Source organism: Gouania willdenowi, chromosome 11, assembly GCF_900634775.1.
Source record: "Gouania willdenowi chromosome 11, fGouWil2.1, whole genome shotgun sequence".
NCBI lineage: Eukaryota > Metazoa > Chordata > Actinopteri > Blenniiformes > Gobiesocidae > Gouania > Gouania willdenowi.
This window is the reverse complement of record NC_041054.1, coordinates 15459170-15479582: the sequence shown is the minus strand read 5'-3', so window position 1 is coordinate 15479582 and position 20413 is coordinate 15459170. Positions and strand designations below refer to the sequence as shown.

General features: G+C 38.6%; 1 protein-coding gene across 1 annotated transcript in view; it reads left to right on the top strand.

Moving 5' to 3' along the window:
- Positions 1–20413, top strand: part of kcnh8 (potassium voltage-gated channel, subfamily H (eag-related), member 8) — a 67994-nt gene that overhangs the window by 17203 nt on the left and 30378 nt on the right. The window contains exons 3-7 of the mRNA XM_028461011.1: positions 6763–6894; positions 10518–10645; positions 13262–13499; positions 13580–13737; positions 17855–18059. Of these exons, the coding sequence (XP_028316812.1) occupies positions 6763–6894; positions 10518–10645; positions 13262–13499; positions 13580–13737; positions 17855–18059 (861 nt within the window). The remainder of the gene's footprint in view (positions 1–6762; positions 6895–10517; positions 10646–13261; positions 13500–13579; positions 13738–17854; positions 18060–20413) is intronic.

Below are 20413 nucleotides of genomic sequence, written 5' to 3'. Positions count from 1 at the left end.
AATTTCCTTTGTAATTTACACAATCCAGAGATGCAGTCAACACACAAAGAAGAAATCCGTTGAACAAAACATTGAATGAATATCTTTAAATAAACTAAGACTATTGTTTAGGAGTCAATGGCCAAGTGGTTTTTTTTCAAAATACCAAAACATGATATTGATGTTTTTTGATTGCCTCTGCTGAACAGTTAAATTGAAGTATTTGTTTTTATAGCTAGAAATGATATTACTTAGTTCTGTATAAGAGCCCTAATCCTACAGGGGTTTTAATGGAGCTCCATGGATAATGAAGCATGCCTACAATGCCTATTCCGTGGATCGGCTCTGTGACAGAGTGATTACCCTGTGGCTCCTCATATTTTAAGATTTCTATAAAGGGATAGCAGTTCTCTGTGGCTATTTGGCAGAAAGCTTCTTTTAAAACGGCACAGCTGGTTTGGTGGATAGCTGAAAGTAATGGTGGGAAAGAAAAAAATGAGAGCTTCAGACATTTTACTGACCCAATCTCATTAAAAGGTGATTAAACAAAGCCATCAGTCAGAAATGTCCTCCAGTAATTATTTAATGCAGAGACACATTAAACTTTAATAACTGTCAGCTACTGACTCTTTAACCCCGTCTCCTTTAATTACGCTCAGCTCACACTGAGGCTGTGGCCTGCTCGGTTTGGTGTGTGTGTGTGTGTGTGTGTGTGTGTGTGTGTGTGTGTGTGTGTGTGTGTGTGTGTGTGTGTGTGTGTGTGTGTGTGTGTGTGTGTGTGTGTGTGTGTGTGTGTGTGCGCGCGCGTCTCGCTGATTAGGAAACTGGTTGGCAAACAAATATGAAGTCAGAAATAATGAGCACATGGAAGCACCAGTGGTTCCATGCTTGCTGTGATATGAGCAGATACTAAACACTGTATATACTGTATGCCCTCATTCCTGTATTTAACTTTTGTGTTTCTTTGTTTCTGCCCCCAGAAGATTTTATGTGTCTTTAGAAATGGACAGACATTAAATAATGATAAAAAAAAAACATGTATCATTATTATTGTTTTGCTACTTCAAAATTAGGAGCTGGCTGTCAGAAATTCATTATAATTATATATTCTTCCTAACAGGATGTTTTTATGCAATATGTGCAATAATTCACATAAAGTGCAATCCACTATCTGTGCCATACTTATGGTAATGTATAGAGTGTATCTAGTGTACTTAGTACGATAGGATTATGTATATATATTTCTTTTTTATTTATTTATTTATTTTTTAACTCATGTTCTAATGAAGATAATTTCTTCATTTTGTGTGTTTTCTGTCATTTTGTTATTTGTTTGTTCTTCTTAATATTCTGGATATATTTCTCTTATTTTGTATGTTTCTGTGTTGTTGGTATTATTTTAATTATTCTATCTGTATTTGTGGTGTTTTGTGGTTGTTTCTTATTTTTGTGTAGTGATCTTGTATATTTTTCTCCCATTTAGTGCGTCTTTGTTGTCGTTTTGTGCGTCGCTGGTAAAAGTATTTTTCTCTCTTAGTGTGTGTGTTTTTGGTGTCATTTTGTGTATTTTGTCATTGTTTCTCTGTTCTTTTGATTATTCAGTATTATTTTCTCCTACTTTGTGTGTTTTTTTTTGTTGTTGTCATTTTGTGAGTTGCTGGTGATATTTAGTATGATTATAATTTTTAACTAAAAATAAACATGATAAAACCCCATATTTTTAATGCTTTCATTTGTAATTTTCTACACTCTCTCAAGTACCCCCTGTAGTGCCGTTGCGTACCCCTAAGATTACTAGTACCCCACTTGAGAAACTGCATTATATCATAGAATTGTTTCCCTAATGAGAAGATATGTTGAATATGCTTTGGTAATTATAAAGTTTTATTCTTAGCTGGTTAGCTGTGCCATACTTATGGTAAAGTATATAGTGTGCTGAGTAGTATTATAGGATTATATATTTATATTTATTTTTCCAATATTTTATTTGTGTGTCATGTCATTCCTCATTTCTCGTTCTTGAAGAGCACCTTCATTTCGTTGGATAAGTTTTACAATGACAATAAAAGCTTCTATTCTATTCTATTCTATTCTATTCTATTCTATTCTATTCTATTCTATTCTATTCAATAGTTCTTGGAATTATTGTGGTCAGCTGTAGAAATGCACTTTATGCAAGAATGTTGTACCTAAAAACACTTGCTTTGTTTTCATAAATAAAAATAATAACTCAAACCATGTCTGAAGTTTCTAATGATGTGGTTTTCAAACTTTTTATGTTGTTTCTCATTTTGAAGAAATGAGCAAAAATGTCAACAAAATGGGTCTAAAACGTAACCTTTATTGAAAAGGGTAGAACATTGATTATGACTATTCTTCTTAAAACTCATAAATATAACATAGATTGTGCAATCGCATGTTTTAGAACAGTATTAATAAAGCAACAATAATAAAGCAGATTTTTTTTTTAAAATTGTGTTGATACGTGGGCAAACTATTATTTTCTTATTTTATTTTTCTACCTTGTCTGCACATGCTGTCGGAGGTCAACACTACATGAAGTGCAATCTTTTTACGACAGCAATGCATGTTTTGTTATCGCAATTAAATAAAGGCATTTATTTTAAGGGAACAGGGAAGAGGGAGTCAGGGTAGGAAGATGGAAGTGGTGGGGAAGATGCATATGTTTTGTGAACTCTATTTATTGGTGTACACAAAGTCAAAGGCTTTCACAGGAGCAGTAGATATGGGCTTTACACTTTTTATTCACTTTTTTTTTAAGACTAAATGTAGTGTTTCATTACATTAAAGACTGATTTTAGGTCAGTATGGCTTTGTAATCTTTATTTAATCTTTATTTTCAAGCTTTTTTCAAACGTTGTTCTGCCTGGATCGCTTTGACCACCCGAGTCAATCAGCTCAGCTGGACATTGTGCTCCATTGTTTGACTTCCTTTTGGAAAGATGTTTATTCTGTTCAGTTTTTACCTCATCCTTCTGCAGAGAAAAATGAATCTGTCCCAACAAACCCATTTTCAGCTGGCACTGAGATACGGTGGCAGTAATGATGTTAGCCGTCACCTCTTTTTTTTAAAACACAAGTGTCTCTGAGTGTTGTTTGTCTAGTGTACCAGACCTACTGTAATTCAACTAAATAACATTATAACTGCCACCAGCTGTGCTGTCTGAAGATGAGAGGTTTTAAAAATAAATATTACAGTGCTTTTCAAAAACAGCCATGGAAATGGGGTTTGCTTCATTGTGTTATTGTGTTGTTTCGCTGGCTGCAAAGACATGATGCTGTTGTTTTTCATTGCGACTATAAATACGCAGACTATGTGCTTGTCAGATTATGTAAACTTAGACACTAGACAGCCATTTATCACCTTTTTGATTGACTTTAAAATGAGATTTTGCGAGCGGTTGTTTGCAGTCGGCGTACACATAGCATTGCTAATGCCATCACAGATGTATGTGTCTACACAGCGCCGTCTCTCAGTCCGACGTCTCATTTCCCCTTCTGTTCTCCCTTTGGATGTCTGTCATGCGACATGATTTATTCTCTATTCTATTTCATAGCTTTCTATATGACCCATGCTTCGCTTCTATTTTTGAATCCGACTTTTTGTCTCACCTAAGCCTTTTCTTTTCGTGTGTTCCAGCAAAGTCCTGAAAGTAAACAGAGCTGATTGACTCAGTTTTTCCTCCATCTGTCTGGCTGAGAAAAGGGAACGCTGTGTGTTCCCAATCAGGAAGGCTCATTCGCTCGTGCTGTGCTTGTAATAATGCTTGGTTGCCTGACAGGCATACATATTTTCATAGACACTCGTACAGCGCAGGCAAAAGTGCCGTGATTGGTTAGCACAAAGATTCAGAGAGTGGAAGTGATGAGTGAGGAAATTCCATGGGAAATCCCTTTAGTTAAGCAACTTATTTCTGCAACTTTAAATGAGAATTTTTATTTTTTGTTTTAAGAATTAGGGTAATTGCATTTTTTAATTGCTTGCAAGAAAAGAATGAAGTTGAATAAAATTATAATTATATTTTATACTGTACGAAAAACATCACTTGTAACTGTGTTTTATTACCTAAGCAAAGAAGGTCATATTTGTACCGGTGTTTATTTATGTGTTTGTTTGTTAGCAGGATTACATTAAAAATACTTAAAGGAAGATTCCACTAATCTTGGAGGAGATCTGGATCAATATACTCAGGGCGCGAAACTGCGACCAAATTCGTTGCATGTGCGACTATTTTTTCAGTGTGTGCAAGTGAAAATTTCATCTGGTCACATCTGTGCGAGTGCATAGGATGACCTTATTTTGAAAAGTTTTAAATCCCTGGTGAGATACTGTAACTAAACCAACAAAAACAAGATTTTAATTGTGTGGGAACAGATTAATTTAACCACCAATGTGCAGGTTAAATATGCATGCTTTATGTGTGGCAAGAAATGAGTGATTAGCATGTGTTGATCACATGATCATGAGTTATCAAATTCAAGTTACTTTTTGTAGCCTTTCAAATACATTAAAAAAGAATCTTCTCTATATAACATTGTGTTCATGTAAACTGAGATGTGTAAGAATATGAAGGTGCAAGATACTGTTTTATTTCTTGATGTCAATTTATTTTATTTTTAAGTATTTTTAAGTTTCCATTTACGTTATCAATATAAATCACATCAAATAAATCAAACATTATTCTATATAATTTTAACTGTATAGAATTTAATACACTGTATTGTCTTCATTGAGAAGGTATTTTTTGGCTCCAGAAGGACTTTAATCCAGGTCAGATGTGGCAAAATGGCTCCTTTGAGAGTAAAGGTTGCAGAGGGTTAGGAGACCCCACTATTAGAGCTGGACCCTCTGAATTGAATTCCATGGGGTGAAGCAATGAGTTGGTTATGCTGCTGTTAACTTGATTCAAGTACAACCTTTCTGCAAAAAAAAAAAAAAAAAAACAGGATACATGTAACCTGTTGTTATGCTTTGCTGTTATTAAAAACATTTTTTTTTAACGATTTTTAAAAGTATATAAAACAAATGACCTGTTATTTCAGCCACTGCTTGTTGCAGAAAAACTTAATATTGACACTAAAACACTAAAATAGTTTGCAAATATATCTCGAGTCATTGTCAATCTTTACTTCATACAAAACTACGGTATACCAGTTAAGTCAACTATTCATCAGCATGCATGCTGGCTATGCTGTACCCCCCCCCCCCCCTGTGCTTTAAAATGTATATTTTGCATTTATTTAAAGTTTAAATAAATCTGAAATAGTTCATTATGAAACAGATTGATTTATTGCTTGTGTTCATTGAATAATACATGACAAGAGGCCCTTAAAAAAATAATTGCATATTAAATTGCAATCACAATATTGAGGAAAAAAATCTCAATTAAATTATTCTCCAAAATTGTTCAGCCCTAGTACAGAGGATGGTTACCTTTTACCAGGTTAGTAATTTCAGGCTCAGTAATTGTGATCAATTGTAATTGAAATTTAGTGATTGAGATTGTAAATGTAATTGACATTCTAAGGATAAAAAAAAAAAAAATTGTCACTGAAAAATGTAATTGACCCCAACCCTGGTCACTACTGACTGTGGTTTCCAGCTACCAGCTGATCAGTGGAGGATCAGCTGGTGCTGGGCGGGGAAAAGGGCGTGGACTGCTGGGACAGGAGAATGGCAGACAAACAGCATTTTTAAATAGACAAATCATCATTGATTTATCTTCTTTTTTTTACGTATTTTATCCTGTTCAGCAGAATTGTCAACCCACATGTGACCAAGTCATTACTGTAAGTGGGCTGAACCAGAAAAATCATGGCCTTTCTTTCTCTTTCTCTTTAAAAAAAGAACTTGGGGAAAAAAATTGCATTTACGTGCCATAGTTTTTATTATCCCACAGGTAAAAGCAGCTTTTGTTTGATATTGCTGCCTCACAGGTTCTGCAGGACGCCAGTCCCTGCTCTATTTAGGTGTCAGGCAGGAACACCTTGGACAGGACGCCAATCACACAATCACATTCACTCCAAAGAAAACCCAGACCAACACAGGGACAACATGCACACTCTGCATAGAAAAGTCCCAGGTGTGTGTGTGTGTGTGAGAGAGAGAGAGAGAGAGAAAATGTATACAATAATTATTGTAATCCCAAGACCAAAACTCCTGGGGGAAATAGAGCAGTTGCAACTCATTTACCCTTTACCATTGTGCACATAACAAAAGAAGCAGTTGCATACGCTGCTTTTTTTCTGCTGGCTGCCCAGCAGGCTCAAAACCTGCCTGTAAAAAATGTGTGCATTAGACGTAAACATGGTTACCAAAGTAAAAGTACATTAAAAGTTTTATTCCCACAACGAAAACAGTGTCCCAAAAATGAGGAAATGTAAACAAAATCAGTTTTTAAAATGTAATGAGTAGGACGTAATGAGCTCTGTGGATTCATCAAATCACAGGCATACGACAGCAGCATTGACACGCCCAAGAAAAAGGCACACAGATGCTGACCTAAACAATCTGTTTGAAAAGCAATCCATTTAGCCGGAGATGGGACCTCAGAGGTGGGTTCATCTCTCGCTGTGCCTGGGGAACAGTGGCTCGCACTATTTAAAGGCCCTGCCTCTCCTCGGGGACTTCTAACTGTAGATAGGCTCACTAATAAGTCTGGGAATGTGTGCAAATGTTAGACACATACACACACACACACACACACAAACACACACACACGAAAGCAATTAATTGTGATTGTTTTTGTTTTTCACTTGCAGCCGTTCTTTTCTGGTGCCTTTTGGACATCGTGCCAATTAAGAATGAAAAAGGCGACGTTGTGCTCTTTCTGGCTTCATTTAAAGACATCACCGATACTAAAGCCAAAGCCGTCCAAGAGGACAAGAGAGAAGGTGAATATACCTGTGCAGCTGAATGGCTCTAATGATTCTTATACAGGAGAGGAATAAGTGCATTCCAAACACGGGGTGAAAGTCAGTGAACAGGACACCGGTCCATCACAGTGCTAGCACAAAGTGACAAGCAATCACAGACCCACAAGAACATCTGGATCCTTGGTCAAGTTAGAGTCACATTCAACCCAGATCACCTTGAATAGTTTGGAAAAACTAAAAGTTGCACATAGGCACCATACGAGCTAAGTTCCTAATATGAACCTCATTTATGGAGCGCTCACTACCCATACGTCTCGCCGATGTTGGCCTCAGATCGTGGGGTCGGCATTCTAAGGGGGTAAGGCTTTCTGAAACATACGTCATCCTAAGCCATCAATCTTTCATAAACATAAATTCCTCCAGAGGGAAGCTGTCCCAATGCTTCCGTTATAAGTTTATCTTCAGTTTTGCACAGAAAATACTTAAGTCAAAAACTTTGCTCTGACAGCTGGTGCTGTCCAAAATATAAATATTGTTCAAGGCGACACACCTTACAAGTAAAGGTATACTTTGTTGTCACTGTATGAGTTAAACAACTGATTTGCATATCAGAGACGGGAACTGTTATGACAATGGGGCCAAAACTACTGTATATGTGACTGTCTGATTTTACTATGAGGCCACTTTCATGTGAGCTTTTATAATAATGATTAAACTGAAAGTTTTGGTCTGTTATTGTGGTCATTTTGTGTCTTTTCATTGTTGTTTTGTGTGTTGTTATTGTGGTTCTGTGTGTTTTTGGAGTCATTCTGTGTATATTAGATGTATTTGGTGATGTTGGAATAATTTTTGCATTTAGTTATTGTTGTTTTGTGTGTTTTTGTTATCATTTTTGTTATTTTTTGTCATTTTGTATATTCTTCTTGAATTTTCTTTTTGTTGTTTTTCTTTGTGTTATTTTTGGAGTCAGTTTGTATATTCTTCTTGTCTAGTATATTTTTCTGTAATTATGTATGTTTTCTTTTAAGTCGTTTTGAGTGCTTACTTTGGGGGCCGCGCAAAATTAAAGCGACGGCCGCACGTGGCCCTTGGGCCACTAGTTGCCCACATCTGGAGTAGAAGGTTTAATAACCGCTGCTTAAAAAACGGGAGAACGTGTGACCTCCACTCACAAAGGTCTGCCCTAGAACTTAACAGATGGTGCTAGCCCCTTCATTACCACGCTTTAAGTGAGACAAGAGCTGTGTGTATGCAAATACATGTTTGTGGTATTTGTGAAGTCAGCAAGACGTGTGTGCCTTGATGATGCCTCATTAGTGTAATTATGATAAGTGTTGTAGAGCTGAAGAAGAAATCAAAGGTATTTTTGCTCACAAACAAAATGCCTTTCAAAGCAAAGAGGAAAGGCTTCATGATTTTAATATTCAAAACCAGACTGAGCCTGCATGGAACCCCAAACAGCACATTTTGTAGACAGATGAGACTAGTGAGCTTTTCACTACTGCCGTGGAAACAAACCTGTATCTAAAATCATTTGTTCAAGAAAATAGAAACTAACCAATCAGCACAGGGAGACACAATGGCATCAGGTGGAATTTCCTTCAATGCAATGAGGGACTCCCTGTCTCTCTTTTAACACACTCGTCCTGCACAATCCCTTTGTTTTTTTTTTTTTCTTTGTGCCTGATGTCCTTTTATGTCCCCTGGTGTGGTTTTTTCACCTGTTGCTGACTCTTTCATTTTTACATCTCATCCATTCTTGTAGCTATGATACCTATCTACTCCCTCTTTTTCTATCTGCCCTATATGTCTTTGTCTTCCATATGTGCTGCACTCACCCCGCTCCACCTATTCCCTGCATTCCCCTTTACCAGAACATTGGATCTAAAGGCAGAGGGAAATTTAGCTCCGCCCCGTAATAAGTTTTAGCTCCTCATCTCAAACATGGTGTAACTCCACCCTCTGTAACAAATTTGAGTTTCGCCCCCGTACCAAGCTTTAGCTCCGCCCCGTACCAAGCTTTAGCTCCGCCCCGTGACAAGTTTTAGCTCCACTCCTGTAACAAATTGTAGCTCCACTCGTATCAAGTTTTAGCTCCTCCCCTAAAACATGGTATAACTGCTGTACCAAGCTTTATTTTCACCCGCGTAACAAGTTTTAGCTCCGCTCTTGTAACAAATTGTAGCTCCGCCCCTGTAACAAGTTTTAGCTCAGCTCCTGTAACAAGCTGTAGCTCCGTCCCCATAACAATGGTGGCTCTGCCCCAGTAACAAGTTTTAGCTCCGCTCCTGTAGCAAATTGTAGCTCCGCCCCTGTAACAAGCTTTAGCTCCGTCCCCATAACAATGGTGGCTCTGCCCCAGTAACAAGTTTTAGCTCTGCTCTTGTAGCAAATTGTAGCTCCGCCCCTATAACAAGCTTTAGCTCCGCCCCTGTAACAAGATTTAGCTTCGCTCCTGTAAACAAGCTTTAGCTCCGTCCCCATAACAATCTTGGCTCTGCCCTTGTAACAAGTTTTAGCTCCGCCCTTGTAACAAGTTTTAGCTCCGCGCCTGTAACAAGTTTTAGCTCCTCTCCTGAAACAGGGTGTAACTCCGCCCCTGTAACAAGTTTTAGTTCCACTCCTGTAACAAATTTTAGCTCCGCTCCTGGTGCAAATTGTTGCTCCGCCCCCTTGACAAATTTTAGCTCCACCCCATTCCAAGTTTTAGCTCCGCCCCCTGTAACAAGTTTTAGCTCAGCCTCAAATTTGGCTCTGCCCCTGTATCCCCTGTAACAAGGCTTGGATCTGCCACTATAACAAATTGTAGCTCCGCACCTTGTAAAATCATGGCAGTCTGCATGTCTCTGTGCCCCTGCGGTGTCGCGTCCCCCAAGGCTGCACCCACAGTATTATGGATGGGCCTTGTCTGTGTGCCTCATCTGGGGTCTCACACAGTGACCACATGGACGTGTAAAAGGGGCTGAGAGATGTAGCTATCACTTTCTATTCTGCACTATTTGTTATTGCTCTCCCTTGGTTCTTTGTCACAGTTTTACAGCAGCCACAATTGGACTCGAACGGCGTTAAAATGCCCTCTCCAATTTCCCCTGAACAGATTACTCTTCCCCTTTCTCCTTGATCCACACTGCACTTCTCATGGAAGAATACACACACACACACACACACACACACACACACACGCACGCACACACACACACAGGAATACGCCTGCACGACTGCACACATTGGCAGCAATCAACAACAGAAAAAAACCAATCGTGCCTTTCTGAAATTGAAATAGCATGTTTAAGCTAGAGTTTTCCTTGTCTTATAAGGAGGGGTGTTTTTGTTATCGTACTGAATATACAGTAACATTCAATAGTGGTGAATCACAATGGGGAACCCATTTTGCACGAAACACTCAGTGATTTTCTCCTTTTCTTTGTGTTTCTCAGTAAACGGCACAGTTTCCTCTCATATAACAGTTGTGCTGCTGCATATTCATGTTTTCTCATCCAGGACAGCATGTTGTGTATTTCATCAAGGATAATGGCTGATTTTGTCATCAGGAGGTCACCTTGGGGGGTAAAGTATTGTAAGGAGGGTGTGCCTTAATTTTTGTGTGTATGTACATTTGTGTGTAATGTGTGCGTTTACAGAGCGGCGGCGCAGCAGGGTTAAAACAGGCTCTCCATTCAGCTCGACTCGTATGCGGAGCAGCACAGTGCTCTACCACATCTCCGGTCACCTCCACAGCAGAGAGAAGAGCAAAATCAAACTCAACAAGGTAACATCAGACTCTTCAAACAATGAGGCAGGAGGCAGAACAATGTGGGATCATTCAAAAGGCAGAGGGAGGCTGTACAGCACAGGAAGTGAGATGATAGCTGCTTTTATTCAAGCTGAAGTGCACGAGGATGGACAGGAAGTGAGAGTGCTTTGGGTGATGAGCTATTAGTAAATGAAACTCTGAAAAAACATACAATAACAAAAATGGATTCATTCTAAAACTTTTTGGACTATAATGGCTAAGAAATATGTCATAGTTTGTATGTAACCCTCTGTTCAACCCTAGAATGATTGTTATTCTTATGAGAAAAAAAGTTACACATCAATATTCACCTTTTTATAGGCAACTTTTAATCTGTTGGTACAGTTTTTTCAAGAGAATGGGTTCCCTTGTCTACACTGATAGTCAGAAGTCATTGAGTTAAGTCAATGCACCAATATTTTGGTGACATGATTTAGCAGGATGATTATAAGGAATGAAGCTGGTATTGATTAGGTAGGACAACACTGTTATGTTACTAGTGGTGGGACAATATTTTGTGCGACAAGATATTGCAGTATTAAAACATCAATGTTACAAGTGAGAACTTGCAGGGGGGGGGGGGGGGGGGGTTGAACCATACCTTTCCATCTCTGCTACATCTGTCCTAAGTGAGCACGTCCTTTCAAGTGTAGGAAACATAAGCTATGTTTCCATTACTCTTAGAAACTCTGAAATGTCGAAGAAACACTCAAATATCGCTAAAAACCTTTAACGCTTTCATGAGGAAGTTTTTCCGACGTTTTGATATTGAACTGTATCGCAAAAACACTATGGAAACAATTTTTCCGCAATTACACGTCACAGGACAGGACGTACCTGGTCACATGACCACTTGTCTCTGAGAAAACATGGCACAGTATCACTCGCGGAGCAAATCAAAGCCGAGCCTGGGGCGGGGCAAATGACTGGGTCCTTTAAACCCAAATAGTAAAGCTCATGATAACATCATTTTACAACATACACATGCCCGCAATAGCAGGGCTTACAAGCTTCGGCACCACGAAGAGCTACTATGTCATTTTAGTATAATAAAACAAGAGAACAACAAAAACATTAGGCTACATGGTCACTGATAATAAAACAACACCAATTCCAAGCAGTTCAGCACTACGGACAGCGACCGTATCATTTTGATACCCACTTTAACCATTTCGACTCAGAGCCTGTATCAGTAGCTATAAAGTTGAGTAAAACTGGCCCAGCGGCCCACATGTTCACACAATTTCAATATGAAGCACGATAGACCTACTCACCACTATTTGAAGAGCATACAACAAGTCTTACGCGCTGCAAACTTGTCCACGATGCTCTGTATGTAAATTTCCTTTGCTCTCTCATTCTCTAGACCACATGTTGTTTACATACTGTATGTGACGCTTGAAAAATGGCAATGAATGAACTGCTGTTAAGGCTCAAAAATATTTGAAAGCTTGTCACCTGTGGACGCGACCGCTTATTTAAGGAAATTCACTTTAAATACAGATGAACGATTGAGGGAACCCATGCAGCATTCTTAAAAAAAACGAATGGCGTCCGATGTGCGCTCCAAGCCCGATGTTCAATGGCCAGACATTCATATATATCTGGTAGAAAAACCCTGCCCTGCGATGGACTGACGCCCTGTCCAGGGTGTACCCCCGCCCAGCGCCCAATGAGAGCCGGAGATTGGCACTGGCAGACCCCCGCGACCCTGAACAGGAATAAGTGGGTCCGAAAATGAATGAATGATAGAAAAACCCAGTGTATACTCACTTTTTACCGGATCCAGACTGAGATAGCGCTCCGTCCGCTCGCCTCAGCAGTTCTTCTGTTGTTTTGCACCGAGCCTGCGTGCGCATGCACCTAATTTAGTATGCATTCGTCACACAAAATAGATCTATATAACCCCTGTATGAATCTGCATCATAGGTGATGTTAAAGACTGTGCCCATACTCTGGGAGCCTCAAGGCTCATGGGAGGGCCCGCGTTCTCCAGCTCCCCTGAGTCGTGGTAGAAGCCCGGCTCCCTTAAGTCCTACTTCTTATCCGGGCCCCAGAGGGTCTGGGCTGGGAGCGTGCCGCCCTCCCAGCCCCCCTTGAAGCCCAGCCCCTGCACGGCACGTGTAAACAGAAGAGGAGACCGAGACATTTCTTAGCATTATACTTATACTTATTATTAGTGCCACATTAGACATGAAACAACAAAGAAATGCGGAGTGTTATAAGGAGGTTCTGAGCGTTCATCATCCTGCAGTAAAGTCTCACGGGATGAGATTTCACGAGAGTTATGAGGCTCCTGACCTAAATAACCTTCAATAAAAACACGTTCAAAGCACAATTACACTTTAAGGAAATTTTTTAAATATCGCTTTTGTTTTGCGAAAAACCATAATGGAAACACGGCTATTGTCAATGAGTAAAAGTCTCGATTTCTGAGAGAAAATGTTAGAGACATGCTAGTATTTCTATGTTGTATATCATATCGCAAAATTCTTATATAGCCCCTCCCTGCCTGTTACCCACTGAAAAAGTCTGTTGTGATCAATGTAATAAATGTGTGTCAATTGTGTTTTCTTATCCTGGCCTATGAAGAATGTGTTCGGGGATCTACCTGCCCTCCCAGAGTACAAGGTTGCTGACGCCAAGAAGTCCAAATTCATTTTACTTCACTACAGTACATTTAAAGCTGGTTGGGACTGGCTGATTCTGCTCGCCACGTTCTACGTTGCAGTGACGGTGCCCTACAACGTTTGCTTCATCGGTGACGATGACGACCTGACCCGCAGCACGACTGTCAGCGATATTTCTGTGGAGATATTGTTTATCATAGGTGTGTTAGTTGTTTTGTTACGTAGAAAATTCCAACAAACTGAAATACACCTCAAACACTGTCTTTCTTTTTCATTCCAGACATCGTTTTCAACTTTCGCACCACATACGTCAGCAAGTCAGGCCAGGTCATCTTCGACGCTCGGCAGATATGCATTCATTACTTGACCACGTGGTTCATCATTGACTTAGTGGCCGCGTTGCCCTTTGATCTACTGTATGCCTTCAAAGTCAGTGTGGTGAGTGGAATTTGTCTTCCTACTAAAACATGTAGGGTTGTGGTAATACATATTTAAAGATGAAACCAGTTTGAACATCAAGCCAAATCTTATGTCCGCATATTCTGGTGGATAAAATGATCATTAAGGTGCTTATGAAAGTGCAAAAAGAGGAACTGCTCAATCACAGCATATTTTTTGCTCTTTGAAGCCGGAAAGAGAAACGCCTCCAGCCCATTTGAAAGTTCTGAAGAATAAATCAGGTGGATTGTTTCTCGAGCCGCCCCAGTGGCTCTTTGATTTGGCGTATTGATTCTATGTGGTGAACAAGTACCGAGGAAAATAATCAAATCGTTGTCATTAAAACCTTTCTGTGTTCTGCTTGAGTCAAATACATGACCCCCTAAAGAATAGCTGAGCGGAGGAAGAAGCAGAACTCTGAAGCAATTAGAGCGGCTGACTTGTCATGTCCTGAGCTGAATGATGTCACCCAATCGAAGCGCTGCACTACAGGGAGCTTTTGATTGGTTGCTTATTGAAGTTTTTGCTTTCTGGTCCCTAATTTAGAGAAATAGATGCTTTGACCGTGCTGTATATTGCTGTTTACTTCTTCAGCCACTGTAAAGTGAAGCTAAAGGTTTGATAGATTGTGTTTGCACACAAGCAGCGGGTGCCATCAACTCTCGGTGGATGTGGGAGGAAAATTAAACAGTAGCACATAAATGAGTGAGGCTTAAGTGGACTGTGAGTGGAAAAATGAGCCAAAAGTTGAAAGCTTGCACAATAAAATGTAAAGGTCAATAAAATAAGCATTTTTAACTTAAAACAGAGCTGTGAAAAATCAAGTGGGAGCAGTTATAGGTGACCCCAGGCAAAAAGGACAACTTTGGTTTCAACTACTATTAATGGAAATACCATGAGCTCCCAGCAGGTCAGGATTTGAATTTAAGGCCACTGGGCCAAAAAGTCCCCCACCACCACTGGGTAGGGCAGGAATTGCTGGTAATTGCAAAATGTTTCGCCTGATGGCAACACTAAGGATTTGAGTATTACCACTGATGTTCCCTGTGAGGGAAGGACAGCATGTGTCTTTAGCAAAAAGTGTCTCACTGTCCCCTATTTATGAGCTGCTCTTATTTCTGCTGTGTTTTCATCCTGGTTTACAGTCGGTCGTACAGTCGTCTTCTTTGTTGTCATCTCAATTTGTCTCTTATTTTTCATTATTATCTAACTTTACACAGGAAAAGAGAGATTATGCAAAGACATTGTATGTGTTTGCATGAATGTGTGTGTGTGTGATTATTTATATATATTTACTTTCTCTCTTTTTTTCTCTCTTTGTTCCCTTTTTGTTTTTTGTTTTTTTTCCCCTATTTTTTGTCATTATTCTCTAAGTTTATGTGAAAGATTATTGGGAGACGTTTCATGCATGATTATTTTCTCTCTCTCTCTCTCTCTCTCTCTCTATATATATATATATATATATATATATATATATGTATATATATATATATATATAAATTTTTTCCTTTTTCTATATTTAGTTTTTTTCTTCTTTTGTTATTATTCTCTAACTTTATGTTGCTCGAGAGAAATTGTGGAGAGACATTTAAGTGTTTGCATGAATGTGTGTATATTATTATTATTTTTATTTATTTATTTATTTCATTTCATTTATTTATTTATTTTTTTGTCCAATTCCCATGTAAATCTTTCCTCATGTATGTGTACAGGACATTTTGTTTGGTAAATGTACAAACGTTTTTGGTCTTCTTGTGATTGTAATGGTTAAAAATAAATAAATAAAACAAACAAAAACCTCAAAGAAAACCTTGGCTTTGGAGGATAAATCAATCGTGCTTGAGAGTTCTCATCCTCTGCTTTTCCTTGTGTTGGACGGATTAAGTTTTACATGAATCGATGACAGCATGATACAGTGTTTTTATATTATATTATATTATTGAAGTTTCTGAAAAAGCTGCTTTTGGTTCAGTATGTAGGCTACATTGTTACTGTATTGTGTGTGTGGGCTGGTCATATGCTGATTTTAATAGTTAATCTTAGTGGATGGTGATCAAATAAAGAACCCTTTAGGTAAATGTTGCTCTGTATGAACACCTTGGCCAGACTTCATTGGTCTGTTTCAATGCCTAGTGTTAAAGGTCTCATATGACTGCATCACTGAATCTAATTTATTAAAAAAAAAAAAAAAAAAAAAACATGGCCTCTCAGGTTGTTGTGCTAGGCCCTAATGTGCTGACGCCTTAGAATCGTGCATAGAAATAAATGGTATGCGTGTAAATCCTCAAAGGCAATAATGTGCATATTAAGGTGACAAAAAGCCTGCAACCGTACTGTTAAACGCACATTTCACACCTGACAAGCAGAGGAAATGAGAATATGTATGGTAGGAGTAGAGGTGGCAGGGGGAAAATAAGGGAAAGTGGCATGAGGTTGTTAGATCTATTACATTGCTTACTGCTCACGCTGCTGTAGGAGAGTATAGGACGCATAGCCCAGGCTGGTCTAACCATAGGTGGGAAGCAGGGTGGTGATAGATGGCGGATGGGAGATGGAGCCCCTCCCCAGGGCTTGGTAGGAGGCTTCATTACCCCTCATGCTGCACCACTTCGACATTTCTCAAAGCAACTGTGTGAGAAAGTGCTGTAAAATCAAGTGGAGCTGCATGCAGGCGATGCTGTGATAAGGACTAGACACAAATCTTTTCGTTTTATCCTGCTTCGACTGATTTTCACCATCTCTCACTTCCTCTTGCATGATGATATCTACTTTGTTTATCCTTGTGTTTATTGGCGTCATTACTTTACTTATACAGGTTTATTCTACATCCCAGTGTTCCCATTACTACAGCCATCTTTTTTCATATCTACACAAATGCACACACACATACAACATATAACCCGCTTGTCCTATATTTGTAAGTAATAGATGGGGAATACATACTGTATGTAAACACGTGTGTTTCCAATGGGGATACATAGGCGAGCTGTGGATGACAGGCTGCTGATGGAGATTACCCTAGGAGAAGATGTACAATGGATGACATTCACATCCCATCCAGAGTGCTGGAAAGTAGGTGAAGGTGTAAAAAACAAACAAAATAAAACCTAATGTCAGGAAGCCATTCTACCTTAAGTAGGTTTCAAGGTTATGCTGATGAAGATTAAGAGTTTTAAAGTAACATACAGATAAACAAATGTCAAGTTGTTCTATTCTATAAAGTAATGCTCAACAGTCCTTCATAAAGCTCAGTCTGCGGAGAGGTTTACAAGTACGCATCAAGTTGTTTTTCAGTTCTAATTATAGAAATTTAGATTATTTAAGTACCCTTTAATGGTAAGAGGACATGAAGTGTGTTTCTCGACACTTCACTCAGTGCTGGCTATGCAATTGTGTAATGCTATGCTATGTGTGTGTATGCAGCTGGTTTATCATTCTTCTCATAAGATTTACTGTCAGTGAAAGAGAAGATGATTGCACTCTCCATCTAAATTGCTCTACATGCTGTTTGACTCTTCTAAAGACAGAATACTGTATATCTGTATAAGATAATAGGTGTAGACTTGATATTGCAGACAATTAATATGATGCATATTGTTTATAATCTTTGATACTGTTAAAAAAAACATATTTCCAACATTTAACCAAGGGGTATATATTGATATATATAAATATAAGGTGAATTATAGGGCAATGCAATATTTATTCTGAACTGTTTGTTTGTAATCTACCCGTAATTATTAATTTCCTATAGCACCTGGAACATTTACTGACTTTGAAGTTGTAGTTTTAGTGAACAATAGTCATTATTATCACCTAATGAAAGCTTATATGAGATAAATACCACTAAGTGTTAAAGACACAGTACAATCAATACGAGCAATGCATTTTGTCCAATAATTCATGGATTATTCTGTGCACAGGAAGACAATAAAAGTTCATATATTTAAAGGGAAGCTACCATGGCGATCCTTTGATCTCGGATCTTTCCATGATTGTAAAGCAGAAATTTCTCTTAGGTCTTTACCAACCAGTCTTTCAGATGTAGTACAGACGTATAAAGTTCCTCTGTGCTCCAAAAATAAAATCCCCTCACTTTATTGTTCTTTGACCCCAGGTGTCCGTGGTGCACCTGTTAAAAACGGTTCGCCTCCTCCGCTTGCTGCGGCTGCTCCAGAAGATGGACCGCTACTCGCAGCACAGCACAGTGGTGCTGACCCTGCTGATGTCAATGTTTGCCCTCCTGGCCCACTGGATGGCCTGCATCTGGTACGTCATTGGCAAGATGGAGATGGAGGCCAATGCCTACAACTGGGATATTGGTAAGTACAGCAAATAACACACAAAGCCCCTTTGTTCTTCATGAACATTTGATTTAGAGCTATCCTTTTGTCACAAAAAAGCAGGAGCGTTGTGACTAAATTGGGCACTTTGTATTTGAGGGTATAAATAACAGCAAGACTGGCTGATTAAACATTAAAATGCAAATCAAAATGCTAAAATCAACAAGAAATCCCTCATAAATAACCTTTAGTTACTGTCTAGACACTGGAGAGGGTTTAGCCTGCTGAAACCACGCAACATTAAAGGAAAGAGTAGCACAGGACAAATGTGAGACCAAATTTGGATTCCAATTCACTGCTTGTTTTATTCATAAAAAATTTAATTAGCACACAAATAAAAATGCATGGAAAAAATGCCAATTAAGTGACGGGACCTTTGTATCCTCCTGCCTGGTGTATTGCAACAGGTAAAATATGCCTTTAATCTGTAATCTGTATTTCTGTGTTTGTTGTATACAGGATTTATTTCAGGATTTTTTTATTTAATTAGTATTGATCCGAATACCCTCCAAAAGTTAATGGAATCTTCCTTGGCTTGAGGTTTATCATTGGTTAAAAGCACTTTTGACATAATCCTGCTGAAAGACACACAATTAGATAAATCCTGGTGAAAATATTAGCCCATTGGCGGAGATAATAAGATGATGTCACTGTCACACATACTGTACATTACCTGCTACTGACCAATCCCCATAGAGCAGTGAGCAACTCGTGTGCACGTTTCTTGTTCAAAGACCACAGTGTTGGGATAAAAGTGGGTGAATGTGATGCGAGTGATCCATGCACTAATATTATCCATCATCAATATGAATACAACACAGTGGGATTATGGGTTTCAAAAAGCCAGTGTGCTTATTGCCTATGAGTAAATGCTACTGAGATCAGATATAATGATAAGATGAAACATGGGGAAAAAAGGGATTTGTTTGTCTGTTTGAACGGCCAGTTCATCCATTAAATCCCAGGAATGACTTGCTCAGGATAATTATGAATTCATCCACAGGGTTTTTTTTTTAACACAGCTCATTTTAATAAAATAGGTCAATCCTGACCATTGAAGTACATTTCGACTTGTTACAGCTTCTTTAAAATAAGTGATAACATTATCAATGTATTTGATTGTTAGATCTGTTGCAAAATATATATAGAATTGACACTATCTAATGAAGTATGAATTGCTGATGCAGGGGCACGAGTGTTTCCAAAAATATCTGTGAATGGTTTGAATCCTCTCCTAATTAATGAAGGACCCCCCACTACCGCCAGCCCTCAAACGGTCACACACATAATGAGCCCCATAGGGATGATCTTTTGTCAGTATTGATGAGTTGCACTGCTTGCAATTACTTTGTCCTGGCGTCTTTATAACTGCTTCCAGGTCAGCATCGACTGAGTCATGAGAACAATGCAGATTTCTCATCTCCAATTACTGCATTTCAGTGTCATAAAATAAGAGGGAGCTACATGAGGCAGGATTAATGTGTTGTATCCTAATTATGCATTCCTGACGATGACGTGAGCTTTAAAGTCAGGCAGCTATGAGGTCCCTCTGTCCAATTACAATTCTTCGGTGTCTGCGGTAAACTCTCTTGGGATCAGCTGCATGTCTTCACTATCTGATCTGCTCATGCTGTGCCATCTATTGTACTGGATGCACCAGGGACTTGTAACAGGGATCTTTGAAATTCCTTCCTTTGCATGGAACCCACTTACTGGCAGGGTTGGGGTCAATTACATTTTTAAATTACAATTACGTCTTCAATTATCCATGTTCAATTTTGATTACTTGGACCAGCATTTTTTCCAATAACAATTAAAATTATACATATATCCTCTTGTGTTAGCTTTCTGTTAGCATCTCTTATGATCATCGATTGTTTGTCCCATGTCTTAAATCAGCTATAAAATACACTTAAAATATTATATATCAGCTAATTTGTTTTTCATCTCTCGGTCACCTTGTTATGCTTCCTTATCCATTAAAAAATTGGTATTCATATTTGTCGTGTGATTGTCTTTTTGTCGGTATACCTCTAGATTTAATTGTTTTTAAATCTATACTAAGATAAAAGGTAAACTTAAAATTAAACATATTTTCATAATTTAAGCCTATGTGTAAACCATACAAATATAACATGGTTCCCAAGATGTACAGTATATTTACATTGTAAATGACAGTTTTTATAGAAATTCCACAACAATTACAATCAAAAAGTAATTTTTTTTTTAAACTCAATTACAATTACAACTCAATTAAAGCCACGAGCGGCGTCATAGGGTCCGAAGGAGTGGCCGGCATTGGTAACCCATGTGTATCAAATATGAGACTGTTT